This window comes from Pseudonaja textilis, chromosome 12 (assembly GCF_049901715.1).
Source record: "Pseudonaja textilis isolate UNSWEBS1 chromosome 12, rPseTex1.2, whole genome shotgun sequence".
Classification (NCBI taxonomy): domain Eukaryota; kingdom Metazoa; phylum Chordata; class Lepidosauria; order Squamata; family Elapidae; genus Pseudonaja; species Pseudonaja textilis.
Window position 1 is genome coordinate 17,456,953 of NC_142001.1, and position 25,769 is coordinate 17,482,721.

At 43.1% G+C, this 25,769-nt stretch overlaps 1 protein-coding gene across 2 annotated transcripts in view; it reads left to right on the plus strand.

Moving 5' to 3' along the window:
- Positions 1 to 25,769, plus strand: part of NRK (Nik related kinase) — a 90,121-nt gene that overhangs the window by 27,026 nt on the left and 37,326 nt on the right. For both annotated transcript variants that reach the window (XM_087941147.1, XM_087941148.1), the window contains exons 5-17: positions 252 to 362; positions 3,653 to 3,743; positions 4,688 to 4,818; positions 6,748 to 6,802; positions 8,780 to 8,858; positions 9,480 to 9,655; positions 10,526 to 10,598; positions 12,094 to 12,301; positions 13,974 to 14,135; positions 15,072 to 15,236; positions 19,835 to 19,987; positions 24,097 to 24,228; positions 25,212 to 25,279. In XM_087941147.1, the coding sequence (XP_087797273.1) occupies positions 252 to 362; positions 3,653 to 3,743; positions 4,688 to 4,818; positions 6,748 to 6,802; positions 8,780 to 8,858; positions 9,480 to 9,655; positions 10,526 to 10,598; positions 12,094 to 12,301; positions 13,974 to 14,135; positions 15,072 to 15,236; positions 19,835 to 19,987; positions 24,097 to 24,228; positions 25,212 to 25,279 (1,604 nt within the window). The remainder of the gene's footprint in view (positions 1 to 251; positions 363 to 3,652; positions 3,744 to 4,687; positions 4,819 to 6,747; positions 6,803 to 8,779; positions 8,859 to 9,479; positions 9,656 to 10,525; positions 10,599 to 12,093; positions 12,302 to 13,973; positions 14,136 to 15,071; positions 15,237 to 19,834; positions 19,988 to 24,096; positions 24,229 to 25,211; positions 25,280 to 25,769) is intronic.

Genomic DNA, 25,769 nt, shown 5'->3' on the forward strand with positions numbered 1-25,769 from the left:
GCAGAGAAGAGGTGGGGTTGGCGGGGCCAGTCAGAGGCGGCATTGGCCAGTTCTCTGAACTACTCAAAATTTCCACTACCGGTTCTCCAGAACTGGTCAGAACCGGCTGAATACCCACCTCTGGCCTCCATGTTGTTCCCAGCGTCTTTCTTCCTCTCAGCTTGGAACTGAACCAGATGGATTTGTGCATGTAAACTTTCTGAACTGTCCACCGCCATTTTGTTTTTAATTTTAATTTCTCCATTCCCCAGTTGGTCATGGAGTATTGTGGTGCTGGTTCTGTCACAGATTTGGTGAAGAAGACGAAAGGGAATTGCTTCAAGGAAGACTGGATTGCCTACATCTGCAGAGAGGTCCTTCGAGTAAGTCAAGGCTGGGTTGGAAACGACCAACAGACAGGGACTCCTCAATGTAGGACTGCCATTGATCCCAACATTTCTGTTGCTAAGCGAGACAGGCATTGAGTGACACTTGCGCCATTTTACAACCATTCTCGCCACCATTACTAAGTGAATGCCTGCAGATGTTGTGTTAGTAACACGGTTGTTCGGTGAATCGGTCTTCCCCGTTGTCTCAGCGTTCCAGAAAAACAAGCAAAACTCTGAGACAGGCATTTTCTCAAAGTCCCATTTTATTAGAGTTGTCATACTGGCACATCTGGTAAAAACCAAATCTGAGAGTTCTGGGTTTTCCTCCAATAAGTAAAAAAATTACAAATCCACCTTCTGCACCCATCACTCCCTCACATGCCCCAATCCCCATCTGTTCCAACATATATGGGTATGTGTGTGTGTGTGTGTGTGTGTGTATAAATAACAACAAAAACAAACAAGTAAAACCTTGTTTCTCTTCATCAGTGTGTCAGTTGTGTACCCATTTCTTTGTGTACGTAATACCATCATCATACATATTTTACTTATATATGTTTATAATTATTCTAATCAGTATTTTATATCACATATATCACTTATTATATTAACCTTAACATTATATTTATTGACTTTCAGTAATATATGTTGCATTCATTTTCTTACTCTGTCTAACTCATTTGTTTATCGGTAATAAATATTATACTGTACTTAACATATTTCAATTTCTTACTCTTCTATCTAGCCATCCATAAAATAAATTCCAAATTTTATAATAATCTTTTTTCTCTTGTTCTTTAATTGCCATTGTCAATCTACTCATTTCTGCACATTCCATTATTCATTATTTCCTCATCCACTGGAATTTTCTCATTTTTCCAATTTTGTGCAAATACAATCCTATTAATACATTGCTATTAATACATTGATGATCAAGTAGGTTAACTCTTTGTTGTAACCCTCAAGCAAAATTCCCAATAAAAATGTCTCTGGTTTTAAATCTATAGATTGTTTTATCATTTTCTCCAGTCACCTATGTATTCTAGTCCAATACTTTTTAGCTTTTGTGCACGTCCACTACATATGGTCGTATGATCCTGGTAACTTCAGACATTTCCAGCACTTCGCCGGCTTATTTTTAAACATCTTGGCAATTCTCGTTGGGGGTAAATGCCACCCAAAAAACATCTTATACAAATTCTTTTTATAGGCTGTTGAGATAGTTAATTTCTGGTTTCTAGACCATAGTATCTGCCATTTATCCAAGTCTATTCCATATCTGAAGTTTTTCCCCCATGCAATCATTGATTCTTTAACTTGTTCTTCCTCTAATTTCACTTCTAATAAATAACCACATAATTTTTTTAATCAACTTCTCTTCAGGGCCTGTTAGGATTTTATCCAATTCAGTTAATTCCTTATAAAACTCAGCCATCTTGATGTCTTTCTCATACCTTGTATGTATTTGCAAATATGAATACCAATTCATTTTTAATCCCTTGTAATTCTAATTCTTGCTTTGTTCTGAGTTCACCCTTTTCATTTAAAATTTCTTCATATCTGATCATGTGCTCCTTTTTAAAAATTGTGGATGTGTAAAAGCTTCTAATGTTGATAGCCAGACTGGTATTTTCATATACCTTGAGACATCCTTTCAACCGGTCCCCCACCAGGTGCAGCAATAACATGACCTTGACTGTAAAAGAAGAATGCTATTATGTCTATCTATATACGCTCCATGAAATCCCGCCTCCCAGCTTCCCAAACTCAAGAATGTGGTGGCACGGAAGCTTTCTGGTACTAATATGGCTTCCAAAGCTGACTTTGCTTGTTGAAAGGTCACAAAAGGGGATCATGAAACACTGGGACATTGCAACCATCATAAATATGAACCAGTGGCCGAGCATCTGAATTTTGATCACATGACCCTGGAAATGCCGCAGTGGTCGTAAGTGTGAAAAGGGGTCATAATTCACCTTCTTCAGTGCCGTTGGAACTTGGGACATCTAAATCTAGCTTGGGATATTTTATCCCTTTTTTAGGGGGAACGCAGTGCTGATTCCTAGCAACTACGAGATAACTTCATAACAGATAACAGATAATCAGAGTTGGAAGGGACCCTGTGGGTCATCTAGTCCAACCCCCTGTCCAAGCGGGAGACCCTACACCATGTCTGAGAGATGGTAGTCCAATCTCTTCTTGAAAGTCTCAAGTAATGGCGCTCCAGAAACTTCTGAAGGCAACTTCTGTTCCATGGGTTGATTGTTCTCACTGTCAGAAAGTTTCTCCTTATTTCCAGGTCGAATCTCTCCTTGTTCAGTTTCCCTCCATTGTTCCTTGTCTGGCCTTTGGGTGCTTTTGAAAATAGCTTGATCCCCTCCTCTGTCTGGCAGCCCCTCAAATATTGGAAGACTGCTACCATGTCTTCCCTGGTCCTTGTCTTCACTAGACTAGCCAGGCCCAGTTCCTCATTCATCGCATGTTTGAGCCTCCAGTCATCATCCTGGTTGCTCTTCTCTGCACTTCTTCTAGAGTCTCAACATCTTTTTTATGGTGTGGTGACCAAAACTGGATGCAGTACTCTAGGTGTGGTCTTACTAAGGCTTTATAGAGTGGTGTTAGTACCTCCCTTGTTCTTGATTATATCCCTCTGTTAATACAATTTAGGATTGTATTAGCTTTTTTGGCTGCTGCTATATACTGCTGGCTCCTATTTAGCTGGTTGTCCACTAAGACTCCAGGATCCCTCTCCCAGTTCCTGCTTTTGAGCCTGGTTTCACCCAGTCTATATGTGTCCTTTCAGTTTTTCTTGTCTAAGTGTAGGACTCTACTTTTCTCTACATTGAATTTCATATTTTTAGATACAGCCCAGTGTTCTAGTCTGTCAAGATCCATCTTCCTACTAGAACTTCAAAAGGTCACTAAAGAAACATTTATAAGTTGAGGTCTACCTGTCTCCTACAACCTTTGTGGTCAGACTTCACAAACCTACAGCATCTATTGTCTACATTTTATGATGTTTTGAAGTCCACCTGGTGTCTTTTCAAACCTTGGAGTGATGAACCAGATCCATCTGCTCCATTAACTAGCTGGGTGCAAGTTGTGCAGTTCCACAATTCCCAAACCAGCTGGTGAGCTGTGTCGTACCGTGATGCCTCTTGAAGGTACCTCGTTGGGGAAGGTTGGCTATTCTAAGGGCTTGCAAGTAGGGATCTATCGTTTCTATGGTCTGGAAAGATGCAGAAATGGGCCAAAGAGTTAACGCTGGGCCATCTTTCTTCTAGGGTCTGTCTCACTTACATGCCCACCATGTTATCCATCGAGATATTAAGGGGCAGAACGTGCTGTTGACGGAAAACGCCGAAGTGAAATTGGGTACGTATCTCATGCTTCTGGTTTTGGAGCAGAGTCTTTCCAGGCTGCTGCGTGATGAGCAGCCCGGACTGTCTTCAATGTCACAAGCCTGTTGTAAAACAAGCTGGAGTAACAGGTGGTCCTTGACTTATGAACACAGTTTGGTGAAGCTTAATCCATGGGACCCACTCTTAGAGAGGGCATGAGTGAAAAGCCCCTTATTTGAGAGTAGGCTTGGGTTTTGTTGGAAATGCCAAGATGGTTCACTGATTAGCAGCCCTCAGCCTCAAAATCCAAACCTACTCATTTTGTCTTGCGCCATCTTCTTTCTCATTCTTTCCTCCTCCTTCTTCTTCTTCTTCTCCTCCTCCTCTTCTCTTCTTCTCCTCCTCCTCCTCCTCCTCCTCCTCCTCCTCCTCCTCCTCTCCTCTTCTTCTTCTTCTCCTCCTCCCCTCCTCTCTCATTCCTCCTCTTCCTCTTCCTCTTCTCTTCTTCTTCCTCCTCCTCCTGCCTTTCTTCTTCTCCTCCCCATCCCCCTCCCCTCCTCCTCCTCCTCCTCTTCTTCTACTTCATCTTATTTTCCCTCCTCCTCCTCCTCCTCCTCCTCCTCCTCTTCTTCCTCTTCCTCTTCTTCCTCCTCCTCCACCCTTCTCTTCCCCTTCCCTTCCCTCCTCCTCTCCTCTCCTCCTCCTCCTCCTCCTCCTCCTCCTCCTCCTCCTCCTCCTCCTCTTCTTCTTCTTCTCTCTTCTTCTTCTTCTTCTTCTTCTTCTTCTTCTTCTTCTTCTTCTTCTTCTTCTTCCTCCTCCTCCTCCTCCTCCTCCTCCTCCTCCTCCTCCACTTCTCCCCTCTTCCTCTTCTTCTTCCTCCTCCCCTTCCCCCTCCTTCTTCTTCTCCTTCTTTTCTTAAGCCACAGTTGTCAAAGTTATTGCTTTGTGTTTCCCCTCCTTTTTTTCTCCTGTTTGCAGTTGATTTTGGGGTCAGCGCTCAACTGGACCGGACGATTGGCAGGAGAAACACTTTTATTGGGACTCCTTATTGGATGGCACCTGAAGTCATTGCTTGCGATGAAAACCCAGAATCAACCTATGACTACAGAGTAAGTTTTCCCATTGACGTCTATCTACTCCAAGTCAATGGAAAGGAATCATACATTTTCTCCTTATTAGACGAAAAAACATTCCTCCAATTGAACTTTGAAATGGTATTTATCAGGGTGTCCAACCTTGGCTAACCTCAAGATATTTTTCTGTCTGTCTGTCCATCCATATATCTAAACATATATGGATCATCTATCCATCTATCCACCTATGATCTATCTATTTCTCTATCTATCCATCCTTCTGTGAATTTATCACCTATCTATCCATCTATCTATCCACCTATCACCTATCAATTCTATCCATTTTATCTATCATCCATCCATCCATCCATCCATCCATCCATCCATCCATCTATCTATCATTATGTATCAGTAGGAAAGTGGAAAGGTTAAGTGAATTTCACTTCCTAAATTCTCTTTGGGATCCAGACAGACACTTGTGGCTGAGTACATGCTTATTTCCTCTTTTTTCTCTCAAGATGCTTGGCTTAGCACTGCTGTCGGTCATAAATATTGCCTTTTATTCTCTTTGAAATGCAGCCCCCCTGGACTTTCGAGCCAACATCTTTCCTGTCTCACCTTCTATGCTTCATCTTGATTTCTGCCCTTTCTTTCTTTCCTTCCTTCCTTCCTCCATGATCGATACCAGCTGCCCTTTGCTCTGGTTTGAAGCTACGAATCCATAAATGAGAGAGCAGAGCCAAGGGTGCTTCAAAAGCAATTTCTAACTCTACATGAGTTCAGCCTTTCTCAGCCACTCATTAAAAGAGCCCTATTCACTTTGAAGGAGAAAGATGGAGCTGCTTTAATGAGTAGCAAAAGGGGGACACGTTCGTGTGAATCCAAGAACCCTTTTGAATTTTCTGCAAAGTGAATATCATCCTTAAAGTCAGGCATGGTGGTAATCTATTCTTTCTATCTCTTTTCTTCTTCTTCTTCTTCTTCTTCTTCTTCTTCTTCTTCTTCTTCTTCTTCTTCTTCTTCTTCTTCTTCTTCTTCTTCTTCTTCTTCTTCTTCTTCTTCTTCTTCTTCTTCTTCTCCTCCTCCTCCTCCTCCTCCTCCTCCTCCTCCTCCTCCTCCTCCTTCTTTATCTTATTATCTATCTATCTATCTATCTATACACACACACACACACACACACACTTGCTACACAGTTTACCTCTGGAAACAAACACTGTGGGGTAAGGCATCCCTAACACCTTTCAGGGTTTGTGTTCTTAAGATACAGCCTGTTGTGCCTTCAAATGGCTTCTACCGTACTGCCTTAAAATGGCTTCTACTGCACAGCACTGTGGAGTTGCCATGGTAACGGCTTCACAGTACTCCACAAGGGGGCTCTCTCTGGTAACTGGGAAAATCCAACATTACAAATTACATTTGTTCCAGGTCGCCAAAATTAGGGCTTTTCCTGTGTAATATAGGATTAGGAAAATAAATACCCAGGCAAAGGTTTTCTTTATTAATGCTCCTTGATTTGCTGCTCGCTGCTGCTTCGGATGACAGAGGAATGACTCCTGGCTAACTAAGATGTTCCTCCATATTGGCCATGTTGATTACTAGCTAGGCAATGTTGTGGTTTGAGCAAGTAGATCAAACTTTTGCTGGGGTAGTTGTTGCCTGATACAGATTGACTGTTCACCTGCTATGAATATCTATGATTAATTAAACCAGGGTTTTTTAAACTTGATGACTTGAAGATATTTGGACTTCAGCTTCCAGAATTCCCCAGCCAACTCCCATATGCTGGGAGTTGAAGTCCACACATTTTCAAGTTGCCAAGGTTGAGAGACACTGAACTAGGTTGAGATACACTGAACTAAATTTTGGCTTCCTTAATCTGGTTCTCTAGCTCCACATGATACCCAAAGCCCAAAACAAACCTATTTGACTCTTGTTTTTCATTCATCGAAACCTTTTGCTTTCCAGAGTGACTTGTGGTCCTTGGGCATCACTGCGATAGAAATGGCTGAAGGAGCTCCCCGTAAGTTGACTGCATCTTATTCTTTGTTGCTTGTGGGGGTATCTTCCAGTAGGCTGTTTTTGACCCCATGACCATCTGGAGCTCTTGCCTCACAATCAGGAGGCTGTGAGTTCGATCCTAGGTAGAGGCAGCTATTTCTCTCTCTGGGTACAACGAGAATATATCTGCTGAACAAAACTCTGCTCTGGTGACAAGAAGGGCATCTGGCCAGTAAACACTCCTGCTAGCTCCATTCGGTTGCCTAGATTCCACCCCGCAAGGGATTATGGGGTTGGTAAAAGAGGAGGAGGAGGATCACAATTTCACGTTTGGTTTTGGTCATCACATTATAAAAAAGCTGTAGAAATTCTGGAAAGAGTGCAGAGAAGAGCAACCAAGATGATTAGAGGCCTGGAGGCTAAAATATACGAAGAACAGTTGCAGGAACTGGGTATGGCTAGTCTAATGAAAAAAAAAGGATCGGGGAGACAGGATAGTCATGTTCCAATATTTGAGGAGTTGTTACACAGAAGAGAACGTTAACATATTCTCCAAAGCACCTGAGGGCAGGACAAGGAGTAACGGATGGAAACTCATCAAGGAGAGAAACAACTTAGAACTAAGGAGGAATTCCCTGACAGTGAGAAGAATTAACCAGTGGAAGGATTTGCCTTCAGAAGTTGTGGATGCTCCAACACTCTTTTAAAGAAGAGATTGGATGAAATTTTGTCCAGCATGGTATGTGGTCTTGTGCTTGAACAGGAGATTGGACTAGAAGACCTCAAAGGTCCCTTCCAACTCTTATTATTCTGTATTTTCTTTGCATCAAAAGATTCATCCTACGGCTAACTTTGCTCTTGTTAAAAGGGAAAAAAGAAAGAAACAATGGATCTGCTACTTAGCATGTGTCCAATTCTTGCTCCCTTTTGAAGTCATTGTGTGGTTGCTACACCACAAAAATTTCCTTCTGCTCCCCCACGCTGGGTTGCAGCTGCAAGAATTGTGGTTTTCTGTGTCAGACGATACAGGCCAGTATGGAAATAACGACGCGTTGGCAGCTGGAGGCAATTGTGAAAATGAGCAAGGCCTTTGTCTTACTAAAAGAAATAAGTGCAAGAAGAGTAGTGAAAGATGTTTCACACATTCAGAGTCGTCCTTCTTGCGGTTTTCAGAGCAAGCGAAGAACCTTTCCGTGTAGATTGGCTGAGTTGGAATTACGAGTGTTTCGTATCAGCCCGTTGCAAAGCCGAGTTTGACTTTCACACTCCTTGCCATCAAAGGCGAGTTGAGACATGTAACTGGATCAGTAAGTTGCTGTCTGGCCAATCAAAGGACACTGTATCTGTGGGGTGAAGAAGCTTGTGAAGATGTTCATTGGTGCAGGAACAACCAATATCATCTCTTTCCTGCCTCTTAAACACCAGCATCTTCCATGGGCTTCCAGCAATGTTGGATCAAAGCTGGTTTGGATGGATGAGCTTAAGGGAAGGGAAGGAAGTAGGTTGATAGCCTTTAGCCCTGGGATGGATTAAAAAATGTTTTCTGGAAGCTCATGGATGGTCATAAGAAGGTTTGGAATATGGGATGACAAGGAGGTGAGGACTGCATTGTGTAGTCAAGGGACAACATGGGACTTTCCTGAGCTATCTCCTTCAAAAGAGCTTATCTCTTGTGGGTGATTTCTGGGCACACAAGTAGACCATCACAAGAACTGTTTGGAATAGGGGTGTCCAACCTTATTGACTTTAAGACTTGTGGACTTCAACTCCCAGAATTCTCTAGCCAGCGTGGAGAATTCTGGGAGTTAAAGTTCACAAGTCTTAAAGTCAACAAGTTTGGACAACCCTGGTTCAGACGAAGCTTTCAGACTGCTTTTTAGTATCTTACTATGCAGGGTTAGAGAACTTAAGCAACAGTGGTGGTCAGTGGGGAGGTAAACCCATCTCAAAAGTATTTTTTTTAATCTTTTGTGTTTGTGTGGATATGTTTTTATTGTAGCTTTGTGCGACATGCATCCAATGAGAGCTCTCTTTCTGATTCCACGGAACCCTTCTCCGAAACTGAAGTCCAGGAAATGGTAAAGCGTCGGTTTTATTTATCATGAATGTGTAGTGGTCTCTTGTTAGGGTGGAAGGTCTTTACGGATCCTAAACAGTTGCCATCTCATCATGTCCTTCAGATTGAAGTCCAAGTACTCTCTTGAGTGTGGTTGTTTTCTTGCAGACGTTTCATCACCCGGCTAGGGAACATCATCAGTGTTAGAAGGGAGTGGAGTTTGCTCTCTATTTATATATCTATATATCTGACTGGCTTTCCCTGTCAGTATTGGTGGAAATTATATTTTCCTCTTGGTAGCACTGATAATGTTATCTAGCTGGGTAATGAAACATCTGCAAGAAAACTACTAAGCTCAGAGATCATCAAGGACCACACAGCTAAAAAGCTAGAGATACTGCCTCCAAAGAGGAAGAAAGTCAAAGTAAACAAACCATGATTAATTTGCTCATCCATAAGACTGATTCTGCCTAGTTTAACAAGGCACCACAAAAGCAAAATCTTGGCTTAGTAGGACATGGAAAAGAACCAAATATTTTGCTGGCATCTTAGAAGAAAAAAAGATGGCCAAAGTTCTCCATAAAATGAGATTGTTTGTGTCATTTTTCTTGATTTATTTTGATTTTGTTTTTTGTTTTTTTAGGTCAAAAAAGTTTCTCAACTTTGTCGACAGTTGCTTGGTCAAAAATTACATGCATCGCCCTGTGACTGAGACTCTGCTCAAACATTCCTTCATCAGGGACATGCAAAATGAACGCCAAGTACGCATCTTGCTAAAAGACCATCTAGACAGGACCAGGAAGAAAAAGGGAGAAAAAGGTGATTTCTATATTCTTGCCACTATTGATTTTGAAGAGTTGTTTGTATGGAAGAGAGTAAAGCTTGAAAATCAGTTTGTACCTCACGTAATGGCAAAGGAAAGCATGTTGGAGATTGGGAGTAGAGGAAGGGTCAAAGACGTTGACCATGACCCAAACTCTACCTCTTTGTTGCCTGCTTGCAATGGGCATAAAGAGAGGGGGGGATTTTGAACACAAGGCCTCAGTTGAAATGACTTTTTCATCTTTTCTTGGAGATCCCTTTGGTAAATCTTTATGTGGACTCAACTCCCAAGATGTCCAGCTGGCATTTTTCAAGATGAGTTGGCTTCAATTCCCAGAATTCCTCAAATGGCAACCTTTAAGATGCATGAGATAGATAGAGAGAGAGAGAGATGGAAGACAGATGATAGATACAGAGAGGTAGGTAGGAAGGTAAGTAGATAGACAGACAGACAGACAGATAGAAAGAGATAGAGGAATCAAGGAGAGAGAGATGGAAGACAGATAGATGATAGATATAGACAATAGCTAGATTTAGAGGAAGATAGATAGATAGGTAGGAAGGTAAGAGAGATGATAGGTAGATAGAGATGATAGGTAGATAGAGGAAGATAGATGGGAGAGATATATACAAAAAGAGATAGACAGATAGATAAAGCAATCTGATAGCTCCATTCCTCTATGTCCCATCTCTGTCTGTCTCTGTTTCTGTCTCTCTCTCTCTCCCTCTCTTCTCCCTTCCTCCCCCCCCCCTCTCTCTCTCACACACACACACACTAATATATGGAACAGATTTTCTGTACCCTGCCTGGAACAATAACGCTTGTTTTGTATGACTTTGCCTCCCATCCGTCTCTTTTTTTAATAGATGAAACAGAATATGAGTACAGTGGAAGCGAGGAAGAAGGGGACGAGTTGAACGAAGACGAAGGAGAACCAAGGTTTGGTTTTGCCTTTGCAGGTCAAATTGGAACAGTTCTGTGATGGTCTGCTAAGAGACCAACATCTCCCCAGCCCATTGAAGTCCACAGGTCTTAAAGTCGCCACCGTTGGACATTCCTGCTCTAGAGGCCACGGGGCAGGTGTCTTCTAAGTTAGCCTCAGTGGTGGGTGTCAACTAAAAAGCCGGTTCACTCCGGTTGAGGAGAACCAGTTGTGAACTTTCTGAGCAGCTTGTTGAACTAGTTGTTGGAAGAAATCATGAGGCCAGAGAACTAGTTGTTTAAATTATTTGAATCCCACCACTGGTTAGCCTGTTACCTTCACAGTTATTAGACGATGCTTTCCTGGGTTGAAATCCATGTCCGTTTATCTTCAGAGGAGCGATGTTTTTTTCTAAAAAAACAAAAAAACCAGTAGTTAAGGTGACAGGAAAAACAGTCTGGGTCGATCAGAGAACCCTAGCTACGAATTGTGTTTTGCAAGAAAAGGTGGGAAAATAAACATCTGTCTGTGTGGGTTGGATGTAAAAGGGAAGGAACGAGCTGGTTAATAAGCGAGCCACGAATTCCAAGCGTTGTTCATATTTTTCTTTTTTCTTTTAAACAAAGCAAAATAAAAATTGTGCATGGCTCATTCTCCCCCAACCACTGAGAGGTTTTTTTTTGTTGTTGTTTTTAAAGGAAATTCGACTTCACTAGAGCTCCATTATTTTTTCCTAGGGCCTTTATATCCTCTCCTCCACACTACCACCACCTCCCAACCACCCAGAACCCCAGCAGATGGGTTTCCATACCAATTCAAAAAAAAAATATAGATAGCTGAATCCTTCTTTTGTTCCACTTCCAGTGTTTTGCTGTTGAATGCAAAGTGTGAACAGATGCTAAAATGGGTTTGGGGAAGGCAGCGGTGAAGGGAGGTCTCTAGCGAACAGATAATCAGCTTTAGCTGGGATTTGGAAAAGTTGCTAAAACAGAGGCCGGTCTGGGAGCTGAACCAGAAAGATTCTGCAGAGGGTTTTACTTCTTTCTTTCTTTTTTCTTTTTTGGCATGTTCTAATGCTGCTGAGTTTTTTTGGCGTTTGCTGGACTATCTTAATACTAAAATTAGTCCAAAAAATTGTCCATCCTTCCTTCCTTCCTTCCTTCCTTCCTTCCTTCCTTCCTTCCTTCCTTCCTTCCTTCCTTCCTTCCTTCCTTCCTTCCTTCCTTCCTTCCTTCCTTCCTTCCTTCCTTTTTTATTGCTTCCTTCCTTCATTCATTGCTTCCTTCCTTTCTTTCTTCATTGCTTCCTTCCTTCCTTCCCATTTTTTCTGTCTTTTTCTCTCTCACACTTTTTTTCCCTATATTTCACTCTCCCCCTTTTTTCTTTTGTTTTTCTCTCTCTCTCTTCCTCTTCCTCTCTTTCTCTTTTCCTCTCTCTCTCTCTTTCTCTTCCTCTTTTCTTTTCCTCCCTCCCTCTCTCTCATTTTGCACCCATGTGTGTTTTTCAATTAAGCTCCATCGTGAATCTCCCGGGGGAATCCACCCTGCGCCGAGAGTTCCTTCGACTTCAGCAAGAGAACAAATCCCATTCAGACCCCCCCTGCCTCCAATCCCTGCAACACCAGCAACAGAAACACCAGGAAAACTACAAAAGGCAGCTTTTGGAAGAGAGGCAGAAGCGCATCGTGGAGCAAAAACTGCAGAGGAAGAAGTTGGAAGATGTAGGAATTGGATTTGATTTTTTGAGGGTGTGTGTGTGTGTTGGGATTGGGTTCCATTATCTTTGGCTGGCCTCGTCCTGTTGCCTTCCTTGTTTTCTTTTCATAGAATAGAAATAGGATGGGATAGGATAGGATAGGATAGGATAGGATAGGATAGGATAGAGATAGAGATAGAGTTGAGTTGAGTCGAATCGAGTCGAGTTGAGTCAAGTTGAGTAGAATAAGTCGAGTAGTTGGGTAGAGTTGCGTTGAGTCGAGGTCGAATCGAGTAGAGTCGAGTTGAGTAGAGTAAAGTCGAGTAGAGTCGAGTCAAGTCGAGTTGAGTCGAGTTGAGTAGAGTTGAGTCGAGTCGAGTAGAGTCGAGTAAAGTCGAGTAGAGTAAAGTCGAGTAGAGTTGAGTAGAGTCGAGTCGAGTAGAGTAGAGTAGTGTGCTTTTGGTGCATGTGCGCAAAGCATGCCCACCAAGCCACGCCAACTGAACCGATGGTAAAACCTTTTGAATCCCACCACTATCCCAGTTGTATCTTGAGCGGAAAGGAAGCTGAGTGACCTTGGGCCAGAGCCTCCCTCTCAGCTGTAGCAAGGAGGCAACAGCAAACCATGTCTGAAGAAAGCCTGCCAAGAAATCCGCAGGGACTTGTCCAGGAGTCAACATGGACTTGAAAGTATAAAAACACAAAAGTATCTTGGCCTTTCATGATCTCTTTTGAAGAATCTGGAAGGCCACGTCTTGCCCTCCTTCTTAGATGCCGGAACATCTGCTCTTGTAGATGAAAAGAGCCCTTTGGACTTCTTTAGACTGCTTTGCCAAGGCAGAGGTAGTCCTGCAGTGATCAGTTGGGAAGCAACTAAAGAAAAAACTCCACAGTGCCCACTCTTAAAAATAAAAAGAAGAAGAAGCATGGAATTACCCATGGTAAGATCCAAGAGTTTTGCAGATTTTTATCTGCTTTGACTTTATCTGATTGGCACAGTTAATAGATAGATGATAGATAGATAGATAGATAGATAGATAGATAGATAGATAGATAGATAGATAGATAGATAGATAGATAGATAGATAGATAGATAGATAGATAGACAGACAGACAGACAGGCAGATATAGAGATATACAACAGCAGGTAGGTAGGTAGGTAGGTAGGGAGACAGACAGAGAGACAGACAGACAGACTGTCTCCTTCTTGCTCACACAGCAAATATTCTTTCAGTTTCCAAACAGCCCTCAACACACTGACAGGATGCTAGCCAGATAAATACCGATGGATGCTGGTAGGGAGAATTTTTCCCCCTTATTTTCCTCTCCAAAAACTAAGCCCAACCATATAGTTTCGTAGCGAAGCAAGAATATTGAGCTAGTAGATATATAACGTCAGGAAAAACTGCGCTGCGCCCTTGTTATATATATTTCTTCATTTGGGAGCTTGCTCAGGACAATTTCATATCCATTTATTTGTCGGCTGAATGGTAGCCAAACGCACTAAGAGGGAGGAGGAATAAAAGCATTTCTTGGGGAGGTTGATGCTTTCGACCATGCTTAGAACCCGCTAGTGTCAGAACCAAGTTGCAACGACGTGACCTACGAATGAATAATTTACTCCTTGCATGAGATGCCCCGGAAAAAAAAAAAAGATGAAATGAAAGCAATGTCATTTCTTGGCATTCTGTCTTCAGCATCAGAAAAAAGAAGAGCTTCGGAAACATCTGGACCTGGAAAGGAGATACCCAGAGAGCAAAGTGGCCGCAGGCAACCTGCCGAAGGATAAAAGCAGCCAGGACAAGCCGGAGGAGGCGTGGTGCAAAGGGGAGGCGGTCCAACATGCAGGAATGCAACAGGTGTGGTTGTAGTTGGACAGAGGAGGCGTCTTTGGGGGGTTTTTTTTGCATGAAATCAGAATAGAATTGGACCTTAGACCAATTTTTTACAGATTTACAGAGTTGGAAGGGATCTCATAGGTCATCCAGTCCAACCCCTCCCCCTCCCCCTCCCCCCTGCCCGAGCAGGAGACCCTACACCATTTCTGACTGATGGCAGTCTAGTCTCTTCTTGAAAGCCTCCAGGGATGAAGCTCCCACCACTTCTGAAGGCAACTTCTGTTCCATGGGTTGATTGTTCTCACTGTCAGAAAGTTTCTCCTTTATTTCCAGGTTAAATCTCTTCCTTGATCAGTTTCCATCCATTATTCCTTGTCTGGATTTCGGGTGCTTTGGAAAATAGCTTGACCCCTTCCTCCTCTCTGGGGCAGCCCCTCAAATATTGGGGCTCTGCTATCCGGTCTCCCCTGGTCCTTCTCTTCCCTAGACTAGCCAGGCCCAGTTCCTGCAACCATTCATCGTATGTTTTAGCCTCCAGTCCCCTAGTCATCTTGATTGCTCTTCTCTGCACCCTTTCTAGAGTCTCAACATCTTTTTTATAGTGTGGTGAACAAAACTGGATGCAGTACTCTAGCTTTGGCCTTACTAAGGCTTGATAGAGTGGTATTAGTACCTCCCTGGATTGTATCCCTCTGTTAATGCAACTTAGGATTGCATTGGCTTTTTGGGCTGCCGCTGCACACAGCTGGCTCCTATTTAGCTGGTTGTCCACTAAGATTCCAGGATCCCTCTCACATTCCACAGTGTCACCTCTGATTTCAGATATCTAAGATGGCCTCTGCTGTTGTTGATTCTCAAGAAAAAAAAGGACCTTGTTGAGTCCTAAACCAACTCCACTGATCTCGCAAGGGTTCTTCTTTTGATTACAAGGCCATTCTTGTTTCTTTCCCGTTCTAGAAAAAAGCAGACGAAGCAGCTCAAGGGAAGAAGTTTCACCGAACCCTTCCCAAAAACCAGACCCAACTCCTTTCTCTCCAACACGACCACAAGCAGAAGAATAAGGAGACTCCTAAGATCCTTAACCTCGCACAGGGCCCTTCACCAAACTGCTTGAGCCAAGAGGTAAAAGCCCAGACACCAACCCTTGTCTATGTTGGATTTGGCCACTTGCCATCTAAAACCAGTTTTTAATTTATTTATTTTTAAAAAGGCTTTTAGAAGGGAAAAAGAAGAAGAAGAAGAAGCAAACAACGGGCATTCTGGAGGTCTCTCCAAACTTGGTTGTTTCTTATAAAATCTCACATGGCCGGGAACCATTTCATTCCATCTCCAGCCTTCAAATAAATAGATGGTTGTTTGGGGCTGAAGAGAAAGCTAATTGAAGGTTTTATTTATTTATTTTATTTATTTTGGTAAGAATGCTTTCGAAAAGACAGAGAATGATAAGAAAAGGCTCATTCATCGATGGGTAAAAACAGTCCAGATTCCAAAATCACAAGACCAGCTCTAGAGGCTGCAAGGCAAACCAAAGAATAACAGTCTTCTGAGAATGTCCAGATTTTTTTTTTTGAAGAGAAGCGGGGTGGAATTATACATCTTAGATTGAGCTTGATTCTCAAAACAGAGGAAAAAATTATATGGAGTTATGGCGTTTCCTCCTTCTTGAGTTCTCTTCTCTCGGCGCAGGGGTCTCCAAATTTGGCAACTTTAAGACTTCAAGAGGCAACCTGGACTTTCTTGTTTTTTTTTTTCCTTTTCTTTTGAAGACGTTTCGCTTCTCCTCTAAGAAGCTTTTTCAGCTTGGACCAGATGGTGGGGAATGGAAGGATTGATATTCCTTTGCAGCCAGCTGGTCATTTGCATCCTTTTACAGGGTCATTGAGGCCACGTGGAGGTTTATCTGTGTCCACAGGGTCACCTTGAGCGGTGCAAAAGGTTCTTGTAGTTTGCCATTGTTTCCTCTGGAAATCCATTCCTGCTTCCCACACCGTTCCAAGGGTGTCCATCCCAAATCATATAGCTAAAAGTCTGCAGAGATTCTCAGTCATTCCAGGTCGTAGTTGTTCCAAAGGCGTTTTTTTTTTTCCAGGAGGCAACTGGGCTTTCTTGTTTTTTCTTTTGAAGAGGTTTCACTTCTTATCCAAGAAGCTTCTTTAGCTCTGACCGGATAGTGGGGAATGGAAGGATTTATATTCCTTGCAGACAGCTGCTCATTTGCATCCTTTTAGAGGATGTGACCCCCTTTGAATGGTGTGGGAGTAGGAATGGAAAATTGCAGGCTACAGAAACCAGAAAACAAACCTCCAAGTGGCCTCAACGGCCCTCTAAAAGGATGCAAATGACCATCTGTCTACTAGGGTTAGGGTTAAGGATCCCCTTAACAAAAAAAGGCAAGAAAATGGGCCGAAATTCACTTAACCAATTTCTCACTGAGCAACAGAAATTTGGGGTTCAGTTGTAATCATAAGTTGAGGGTTACCTGTAGAAAAAATTGAAGAAGAAGTGGGGTGGCAGAATGTGACTGGTCTTCCTGGCTTTGAGAAGGTAGAGCGTTAAAAGTTCTCTTCTATCACTTCCACATTCTCCCACCCACCCACCCCCCACCCAAAAAAAGAAGAGCGAGAACTTGCATGCCGAAAGGGGCAAAAAGTCAGTTCCAATATCCATTTGCGTCTCTGGCTTGCATTCCGTGAGTGACCTGTTTTGTAGAGGGAATAAAAGCCATTGTAGAATACAGCCCAGGCCTTTCTGGTTAAATTTTAATCCAGATGTAGTTATTGTGAAAGTTTTGACATTAGCAGCTGTAGGCAGTGAGTCTCTATAGGAAGTGTGGTGCAGTCACAGGACACAAATTGGGTCTGACAGTTCCTTCGGACACGGAGGCTTCTGCCTTGTGTTTTTAATCTGTCCTGTGTGTGTGTGTGTGTGTGTGTGTGCACGCATGCACACACAGACACACACAGTGTGTACAGGTAGTCTTTGACTTATGACCACAATTGAACTCCAAATTTCTGAAGGAGAATAGAATTCTTTATTGGCCAAGTGTGATTGGATACACAAGGAATTTGTCTTCAGCGCATAAGCTCTCAGTGTACCTAAAAGGTATAAGTGATTAGTCAGGAACATAGTCCAAGAGAGGTGTTGATGGAGGTAGAGAACAAGGTGACCCCCATCTCTCAATTGCAGGTAGAGAAACCAGTTGGAGTCAAACTGGACCTCAAAGGTTGGTGTGGAATGGAATTCTCCATCACCTTGTAGGCAGAGAATTGAATTAGGAATTGGGAAAATAGAATGGAATGGAATGGAATGGAATGGAATGGAATGGAATGGAATAGGAATTGGATAGAATTAGAAATGAATAGAGTGGAATAGAATAGGAATAGGATAGAACTAGAAATGAATAGAATTAGAAATGAATGGAATGGAATTCTTTATGGGCCAAGAGGCTAAAACGTATTAAAACTATTAAACCAAGTGTGATTGGATACACAAGGAATTTGTCTTTGGTGCATAAGCTCTCAGTGCACATAAAAAAATACATTCCTCAAGAATCATAAGATACAACACTTAGTGTTAGTTATAGGATATACTAAATAAGCAGTCAAAGTCATACTAGGAAACTAAAGAAAACAATATAAATTGTAAAGATACAAGCAACAAAGTTATACTCGTAAGTGAGAGGAGATAATAGGTAATGTTGTGGTTAGCCGGCATTAAGTGAATTAAGTGAATATTAAGTGAATCACACCACAGTTGATACATTAGTAATCCGGTTGTTAAGTGAATCTAGTTTTCCCATTGAGTTCACTTGTCAGAAGCAAAGGGGATTATGTAACCTTAGGAGGCACCGACGGCCATAAGGATGAGCCAGTCACCAAATTCGATCACGTCATCATGGGGAAGCTACCAAGGTTGTAAGTGCGAAAAAAAACCCAGTCATGTCACTTTTTCATTGTTACCATAACTTCAAACGGTCACTAAATGAACTGTTGTAAGTCAAAGATTCGCTGATTACATGCCTATCCAAAGAAGTGGAATTCTGCATTTTTTGAGAAGGCTTACTTTATGTTTTATTTTTTCCCTGTAGTGGATTAATTTGAGAAAAATCTATCCAAAGTGCTTGTCTAAAACCCGCACAATCATTTCTCTTTTCTGCTTAAATCAAGCTGCAAAGAATTTGACTGTGCTATCAGTAAAAACTGTAAATAAATTTGTTGCACCATAAGCTCCAAAAAAAGCAATGCCGAGTTAGCTATTTCAATGAAAGCCCCCAAAGAAGAGAGGACTTTCCTGAATATCATATATAGGATCACACTGCATCCTACTTCATTCGCCGCAATGTAAAAAAAGACATTGAGACTCTGGAAAGAGTGCAGAGAAGAGCAACAAAGAGGATTAGGGGACTGGAGGCTAAAACGTATAGAAAATGGTCGCTGGAGTTGGGTATGTTTAGTTGGATGAAAAGAAGGAATAGAATAGAATAGAATAGAATAGAATAGAATAGAATAGAATAGAATAGAATAGAATAGAATAGAATAGAATGTAGAGTAGGATAGGATAGGGTAGAACAGAATAGAGAATAGAATAGAATATAGAATAGAAATAGAATAGAATGCAGAGTGGAGTAGAATAAAGAGTAGAGTAGAATAGAATAGAATGGAATAGAATAGAATAGAATAGAATAGAATGTAGAGTAGGATAGGATAGGATAGAACAGAATAGAGAATAGAATAGAATATAGAATAGAATAGAATGTAGAGTAGAGTAGAATAAAGAGTAGAATAGAACAGAACAGAACAGAACAGAACAGAATAGAATAGAATAGAATAGAATAGAATAGAATAGAATAGAATAGAATAGAATAGCTATTGGAATGAAGAATAGAAATAGATTAAACTAGAATAAAATAGAACAGAACATAATAGAATTCTTTATTGGCCAAGTATGATTGGACATACAAGGAATTTATCTTCGGTGCATAAGCTCTCATTGTACGGAACATAAAGGCTATAACTGATAAATCATGGGTGACATGATAGCAGTGTTCCAGTATCTCAGGGGCTGCCACAAAGAAGAGGAAGTCAAGCTCTTCTCCAAAGAGGGCAGGACAAGAAGCAATGGGTGGAAACTCATCAAGGAGAGAAGCAACCTAGAAAGAACTAAGGAGGAATCACCTGACAGTGAGAACAATTAATCAGAGGAACAACTTGCCCCCAGAAGTTGTAAATGCTCCAACACCGGAAGTTTTTAAGAAGAGATTGGACTGAAGTGGTGTAGGGTTTCCTGCCTAGGCAGGGGGCTGGACTAGAAGACCTCCAGGGTCCCTTCCAACTCGGCTATTCTCATTCTAAGGTCAAAATCTGATCAGCGAGATACTGAATATCAGTACACCAAAGAGGGCTTGGGTATTAAAACAATCCATCATATACATCACGAAGGAAAATAGCATAGACTCTCCAATACAAAGAGACGATTTTTTTTCTTTAAAAAATAGCCTTTTTAGTTATGTATCTCTTGCTGTTGAACAGAAGAGGTTCAATTTTGTTGATTTAAGTTTTTCTGTGTGGAAAAAGAAAAGAAGAAAGAGCAAAAGGCTAGCAAGAAATGCACGGAGTATGCCTGTATCTGATCTTGGGGTGAAGAGAACAAATTTAAATTGGGATGGAGTTACATCCTCTGTGGAATAACAATGCTCCGTCTTGCTGCTGGTTTCTTCGCAGGCAGAAAAGAAGCTGCAGAAAAGCTACGGTGTCCAGCCAGACTTCAGCTGGTCAGCTGCCCTCGGCCAGGAGACCAACCCTCACGCAAGGCTGGGCTCTGGCAGTAGTTCCAGCCCGTGTACGCCAGCTTTGCAACGAGCGGCGGTGGCCCAGGTGGGAAATCCTCTTCGTTTTGATCTGACAGGGGAGATAGCTTGGTCATTCTCACCATCCCTTTTATGAGAAAGATCTTCTACACCAAGGGTATAGAGGTGGTATTCAGCCGGTTCTCACCAGTTCTCCAGAACCGGTAGCAAAAATATTGAGTAGTTTGGAGATCCGGCAAATCCCACCTCTGACTGGCCCCGCCCTGATCTCTTCTCTGCCTCCTGAGTCCCAGCTGATTGGCTGGGTCTTCTTTGGTTGCCCCGCACAGGAGAACAGAGCTGGAAAGCAGGTTAGTGGGCTGGGGAGGGAAGGGAAGGGGGATTTTGCAGTATATCCTTCCCCTGCCATGCGCACTAAGCCATGCCCACATGGAAAAAAAAATTGAATACCACCACTGACCAATGGCCCCCAACTTTTTGGGCAACAGGGGCTGGTTCCACGGAGAGAGGTTTAGTCTTATGTGAGTCTCTAAGCACCTGCCTGTGTTTCCCTGCCTGGGGCACTGAATATGTCAAGGTCCCCCCTTTTCCTGGCTTTATTGTTGATGGCTGCTAGACCTATTTATTTAAGATGCTATTTTTATTTACTGTATTTAAAGGTTTTTAATTTTTTTAATTTGTGTGTGAGAGAGAGAGAGAGAGAGAGAAGGAGGGAGGGAGGGAGGGAGGGAGGGAGGGGGAAGAGAGAGAGAGAGAGAGAGAGAGAGAGAGAGAGAGAGAGAGAGAGTTGTAAGCTGTCCAGAGTCATTGATTGAGATGAGGAGGAAGGAAAGAAGGAAAGGAAGGGGGAGGGAGGGAGATTATAATGTAGATGGAAGGAAGGATTTTTATGCGGGAGGAAGGAAGGAAGGAAGGGAGGGAGGGAGGAAGGAAGGAAAGAAGGAAAGGGGAGAGAGGGATTATAATGTAGATGGAAGGAAGGATTTTTATGAGGGAGGGTGGGAGGAAGGAAAGAAGGAGAATGAAGGAGAAGGGAGAGGAGGGAGGAAGGAAGGAAGGGGGAGAGAGGGAGATTATAATGTAGATGGAAGGAAGGATTTTATGCGGGAGGAAGGAAGGAAGGGAGGGAGGGAGGGAGGGAGGGAGGAAGGAAGGGGAGGGAGGGAGATTATAATGTAGATGGAAGGAAGGATGGGAGGAAGGAAGGAAGGAGGGAGGGGGAGGGAGGAGGAAGGAAGGGGAGGAGGGAGGGAGGGAGGAAGGAAGGGGAGGGAGGGAGGGAGGGAGGAAGGAAGGGGAGGGAGGAGATTATAATAGATGGAAGGAAGGATTTTTGGGAGGAAGGAAGGAAGGGAGGAGGAGGAGGAAGGAAGGGGGAGGGAGGAGGGAGGGAGGAAGGAAGGGGAGGAGGAGGGAGGGAGGAAGGAAGGGGGAGGGAGGGAGGAGGGAGGAAGGAAGGGGGAGGGAGAGATTTAATGTAGACAGAAGGAAGGATTTTTATGAGGGAGGGGGAAAGAAAGGAAGGGAGGGAGGGAGGGAGGAAAGATAATTGGCTGCAGATAGATTGAATGGTGCATTCCCACATATGAGAACGGAATCACTTGCGTGTAGCATGTAGCTGCGTCCTGATCAAAAGGCTATGCAGAAACTTAACCAATAACTAACCAAGCCTGTTGGAATTAAAGGTAGTGCATTTTTTTCCAACGTTTGCTGGTGCAAAAGTAGGGGGTTTTTTTCCCCCAAGATCTCTTTTAGGATGGATCTATCCTTAAATCCACTACTAGCATGATTCCAAATTCTTTCCAGATCTGATCTGTTTTATTTCCTCTGCCAATTTAGAGTGTGTTATTATTATTGGCTACAACTGCAGGAGGGAAACGTAGAGAATGTTATTTGCTACCCTTCCTCAACTTCTTAAGATAGCTCTATTGTAATAGGACAATCCTTCTTCCCCCCACCCCTTAATCCAATCTTTGGGGGCTCCTAAGAAGCCACGTCACCCCGTTTCCTTCCTTTCCAACATCAAGATTGTGCCATCCTGTCCTTTCCACCTGCTTGGGTAATTGTCAGGCCTATTAATCACTTGTCTCCTTCACCCCAACGCCAGCTTCATACCTCTTCCCTTTTTGTCACCCACTCCCGACAGACAGACCTGTCCAAATACAGCATCCGCAGGGCTGGCTTGGATTGAGATGTTCCAGGGTTTGTCAATGCCACGTTGTTCCTCCCAAATTGATACACCTGATTCTGAGGAACTTCAAGTCTGCTCAGATTTGTTTGTGGAGATTCTCAGTTCTCCAGGTCATGGTTGTCCCAAAGGTCCTTTTTTTTTTTTTACAAGAGACCACTAAACTTTCTGGTTTTTCTCTGAAGACCTTTTGCTTCTCATCCAAGAAGCTTCTTCCGCTCTGACTGGATGGTCCTTTGGATTTGGACTTGAGTCAAATGTTTGCAGAAAGGGAGAAAGCAAACTCAAAAGGCCGTGTGAAATAAAGCCATCTTATTTCTTTTATCTCCTCTTTCATTCGAAAGAGCAGGCGTACAGCCTTGGAGATAAAAAGGATGTTATGGCTCCTTAATCAGTTGCAACTCAGGGGAGAGAAATGTCGGCTGGTGAATAAAGAATACCTCTCTTGAGAAGTGCAGGATCCTTCCGGCCAGGCGAGAATTTGATGGAGAAGCCAAATGAAAGGCTCTGGCCACAGGCTCTCCTCGCGTAATTCTGTCAGGGATCTGTGATGTGCAGAATCCCAGTGAATCAAATTCACTGCAATGGGGGCAAGCAGGGTGTCGTGCCCGCAGTGGAGACTGACTCTGAGGGAGAGGAGGAACAGCCGACAGGGAGTGGGAGTGTGGCTCCGGAGGTTGTGGAGGAGGCTGGGGAAGGGCAGAGGCTGACTGGGCAGTCAGAGGAGGACCCAGGCCCATCCCTCTCCATCCTAGGACACACAGGGAGGAGAGGATAAGGGAGAGACGTGGTCTACTGGGGAGGAGAGGGCCTTCATCCTCTTCATGGGCTGCAGCTGTGACAACTGAATACAAGGACGGACACGCGTATGGGCGAACGCTGGAAACAAAGCATGGAAATATCTCTAGCTTATGGTTCCTCTCTGAGTTTGGCGTCCTTCCCAGTTTGTGTTATCTATGGGCATCCTCCAGCCCTTATCTTGCCTGGTTTGTGTTGCTTTTTCCTTCTTCTTGTAACTGTTTGTGTGGGAGGTTGTTTTTTTTTTTTTTTTGTCTTCCATCAAGAATATTCGCAGCTTGGAAGCAAAGTGAAGGAATAAAAGGGGCTTCACCTGTTTTCTGTGACTGTGTTTGTTTTGTATTCCCCCTCTGGGTCATCACACAGGTTTGGGAAAAGACATCAATCGACGGTAGGGTTCCCGAGCGAGACTTGGTCTTCATCTCGGGCGTAAGACAGATGGAATTATTTTTCCCTCATCCCTTTGGTTACTCCTCATCCCTATGCTTCTTTCTGATGGGGCTGATTAACAACATCGTGGAAACCCCAACCCCGATGTGTTACTGCCAACCGATGCATTTGCGGCTGAAGGTTTTTGGTGTGGGATTGGACAGGTGGCTGTTTTCCTTCCAAATAGTTCTATTAGGCCTTGTTGTGGTTTGCCGGGAGCCGGTGTGGATGGCAGAGGTTTCCTCCACAGCCACCAGGGCCACACTTCCACTCCCTGTCAGCTGTTTGACCTCCCCTTATGAAATCAGATTCCAACAGGGTCATGGCACCTAGTGACAATCTCTGCAAGTCATCAATGGAATGCACTCTCAATTCAAATTCCTTCCCCCCACCGCCGCCCTTTCTGTTGGCCACTATAAAAGAGGCATAGAAATGTTTTATGAGTTGACAAGGAGATTGGCTCGACGTCCTCATCTGACAAACCTAAGAAGTGGGCCGTAAGTAGCATTTCCAGCAGATTCCCTGCGATGTAAGTCTCTTGGCCAGGCCAACAGCTGTGCTTCTGGCGGCTGCCAGTTTGATTTAGCAAAATAGACTCCATGATGGAGCCGTAGTTTGTATCTCGTGGCTCTCTGTTTATAACCCACAGTGTGCCACCAGCGGTTTCTTTAAGGAGTGTGTTTTTATTTTTATTTTTAAAAATTGAATGATAGGGTTGTCATCATCAGAACATTTTTTTTCTACCTGCTTTCCTTCTCCAGAATGAAAACCTCCGAATGAGTCGGGATGTGTCTCATGGCAGTTTGCTATCTGATGTCACTGTCACACCCTTGAGTCCCAGTCAGGATGAGGTGTTTTGGAGTCTGTCTCAGACTGAAGAACAACCCCCAAAGGTAATGAAATTTTGGAAGAACCGTCAGAAGAAAGAGATGATTTAAAGTAAGGGTTTATTATAGGAGGTCCGTAACTAAGAACTATCACACTATTTCTGGGCCATCCCATTATTATTATTTTTCAAAATATGGTCCTGTGGCAAGATTTTCTAGCCCATAATAACTCTGGATACCCCTGACAGCTATAATCAATAAACCAGCTTTAAACAATTCCATGTTGGGTCTTGTAGACTCCCTGTTTTGTTTTTATTTTTTTTTATTTTTTTGCCTCTTGGAGGTCTTTGCTGGGCAAGTTTAGTGTGGTACCCATTTAACAGATTAGCAGAGTTGGAAAGGACCTTGTAGGTCATCTAGTCCAACCCCCCTGCCCAAGCAGGAGACCCTACACCATTTCTGATTGATAGCAGTCCAATCTCTTCTTGAAAGTCTCAAGCAATGAAGCTCCCACAAACTTCCAAGGACAACTTCTGTTCCATGAGTTGATTGTACTCACTATTAGAAAATGTCTCCTTATTTCCAGGTTGAATCTCTCCTTGTTCAGTTTCCATCCATTATTCCTTGTCTGGTCTTCAAAAGTGCCTTGGAAAATAGCTTGACCCCCTTCCTCCTATCTGTAGTAGTCCCCTCAAATATTGGAAGACCACTATCCTGTCTCCCCTCATCCTTCTCTCCACTAGACCAGCCAAGCCCAATTCCTGCAATCATTCATCGTATGTTTTAGTCTCCAGTCCCCTCGTCATCCTGGTTGCTGTTCTCTGCACTCTTTCTAGAGTCTCCACATCTTTTTTTATAGTATGGTGACCCTAAACTGGATGCAGGATTCTAGGTGTGGTCTTACTAAGGTCTTTCATCAAATAGCCAGGGGAATTCTGTCCACACACCTTAAAGTGACTGAGGTAAAGAAATGCCGATATAGACAGTACTACCAAAAAAAATTGCAGATGTCATCAGTTCTGACTTTCCTGGGCTTTTCCTCTGTATAGGTTCCTCAAAGGACAACCTCTACGTTTTACACCAGGGATCAGTGTGGGCAACAGAGTTTCCCTTCGAGGTAGGTGCAATTCCTTCTCCTATCGATCTGCATGCAGTTGAGCACCTTGTAGTCCTTGAACAAGTGTAGCTTTGGTCCAAACTTCAAGAGTCCTTTGAGAACCAACAATTCAGAATTTCAGCAGGACCAAACTGTCTTCTGCGGGAGCCTCTAGCGTGAAGACTATAAGAGAGGGAGGGAGGGAAGAGAGAGAAAGAGAAGTGGAAAAAAGTTAAAGGTGAAAGCAAACCAGTCCTGGAACCCAAGAAAACTGCTTTGTGGCCATTTCCAAGATTCATTTCCTTGATTCATTGACATTTTTTGTTTTGAGCTAGAAGTGGGAAAGTGGTAACTCTGTTCTGATTTAAATTTTGTTCCAAGTCGGGGAAGAATTTGAGGATCGTAATTCTCACCTGACATTTGAGATGAGCATTATAAGCCTCCAAGGGTAGCATTTCCAAACCTCTGTGGTCTCGGCAGGATTTTTCGATAGTTTTAATGGAAATGTTGT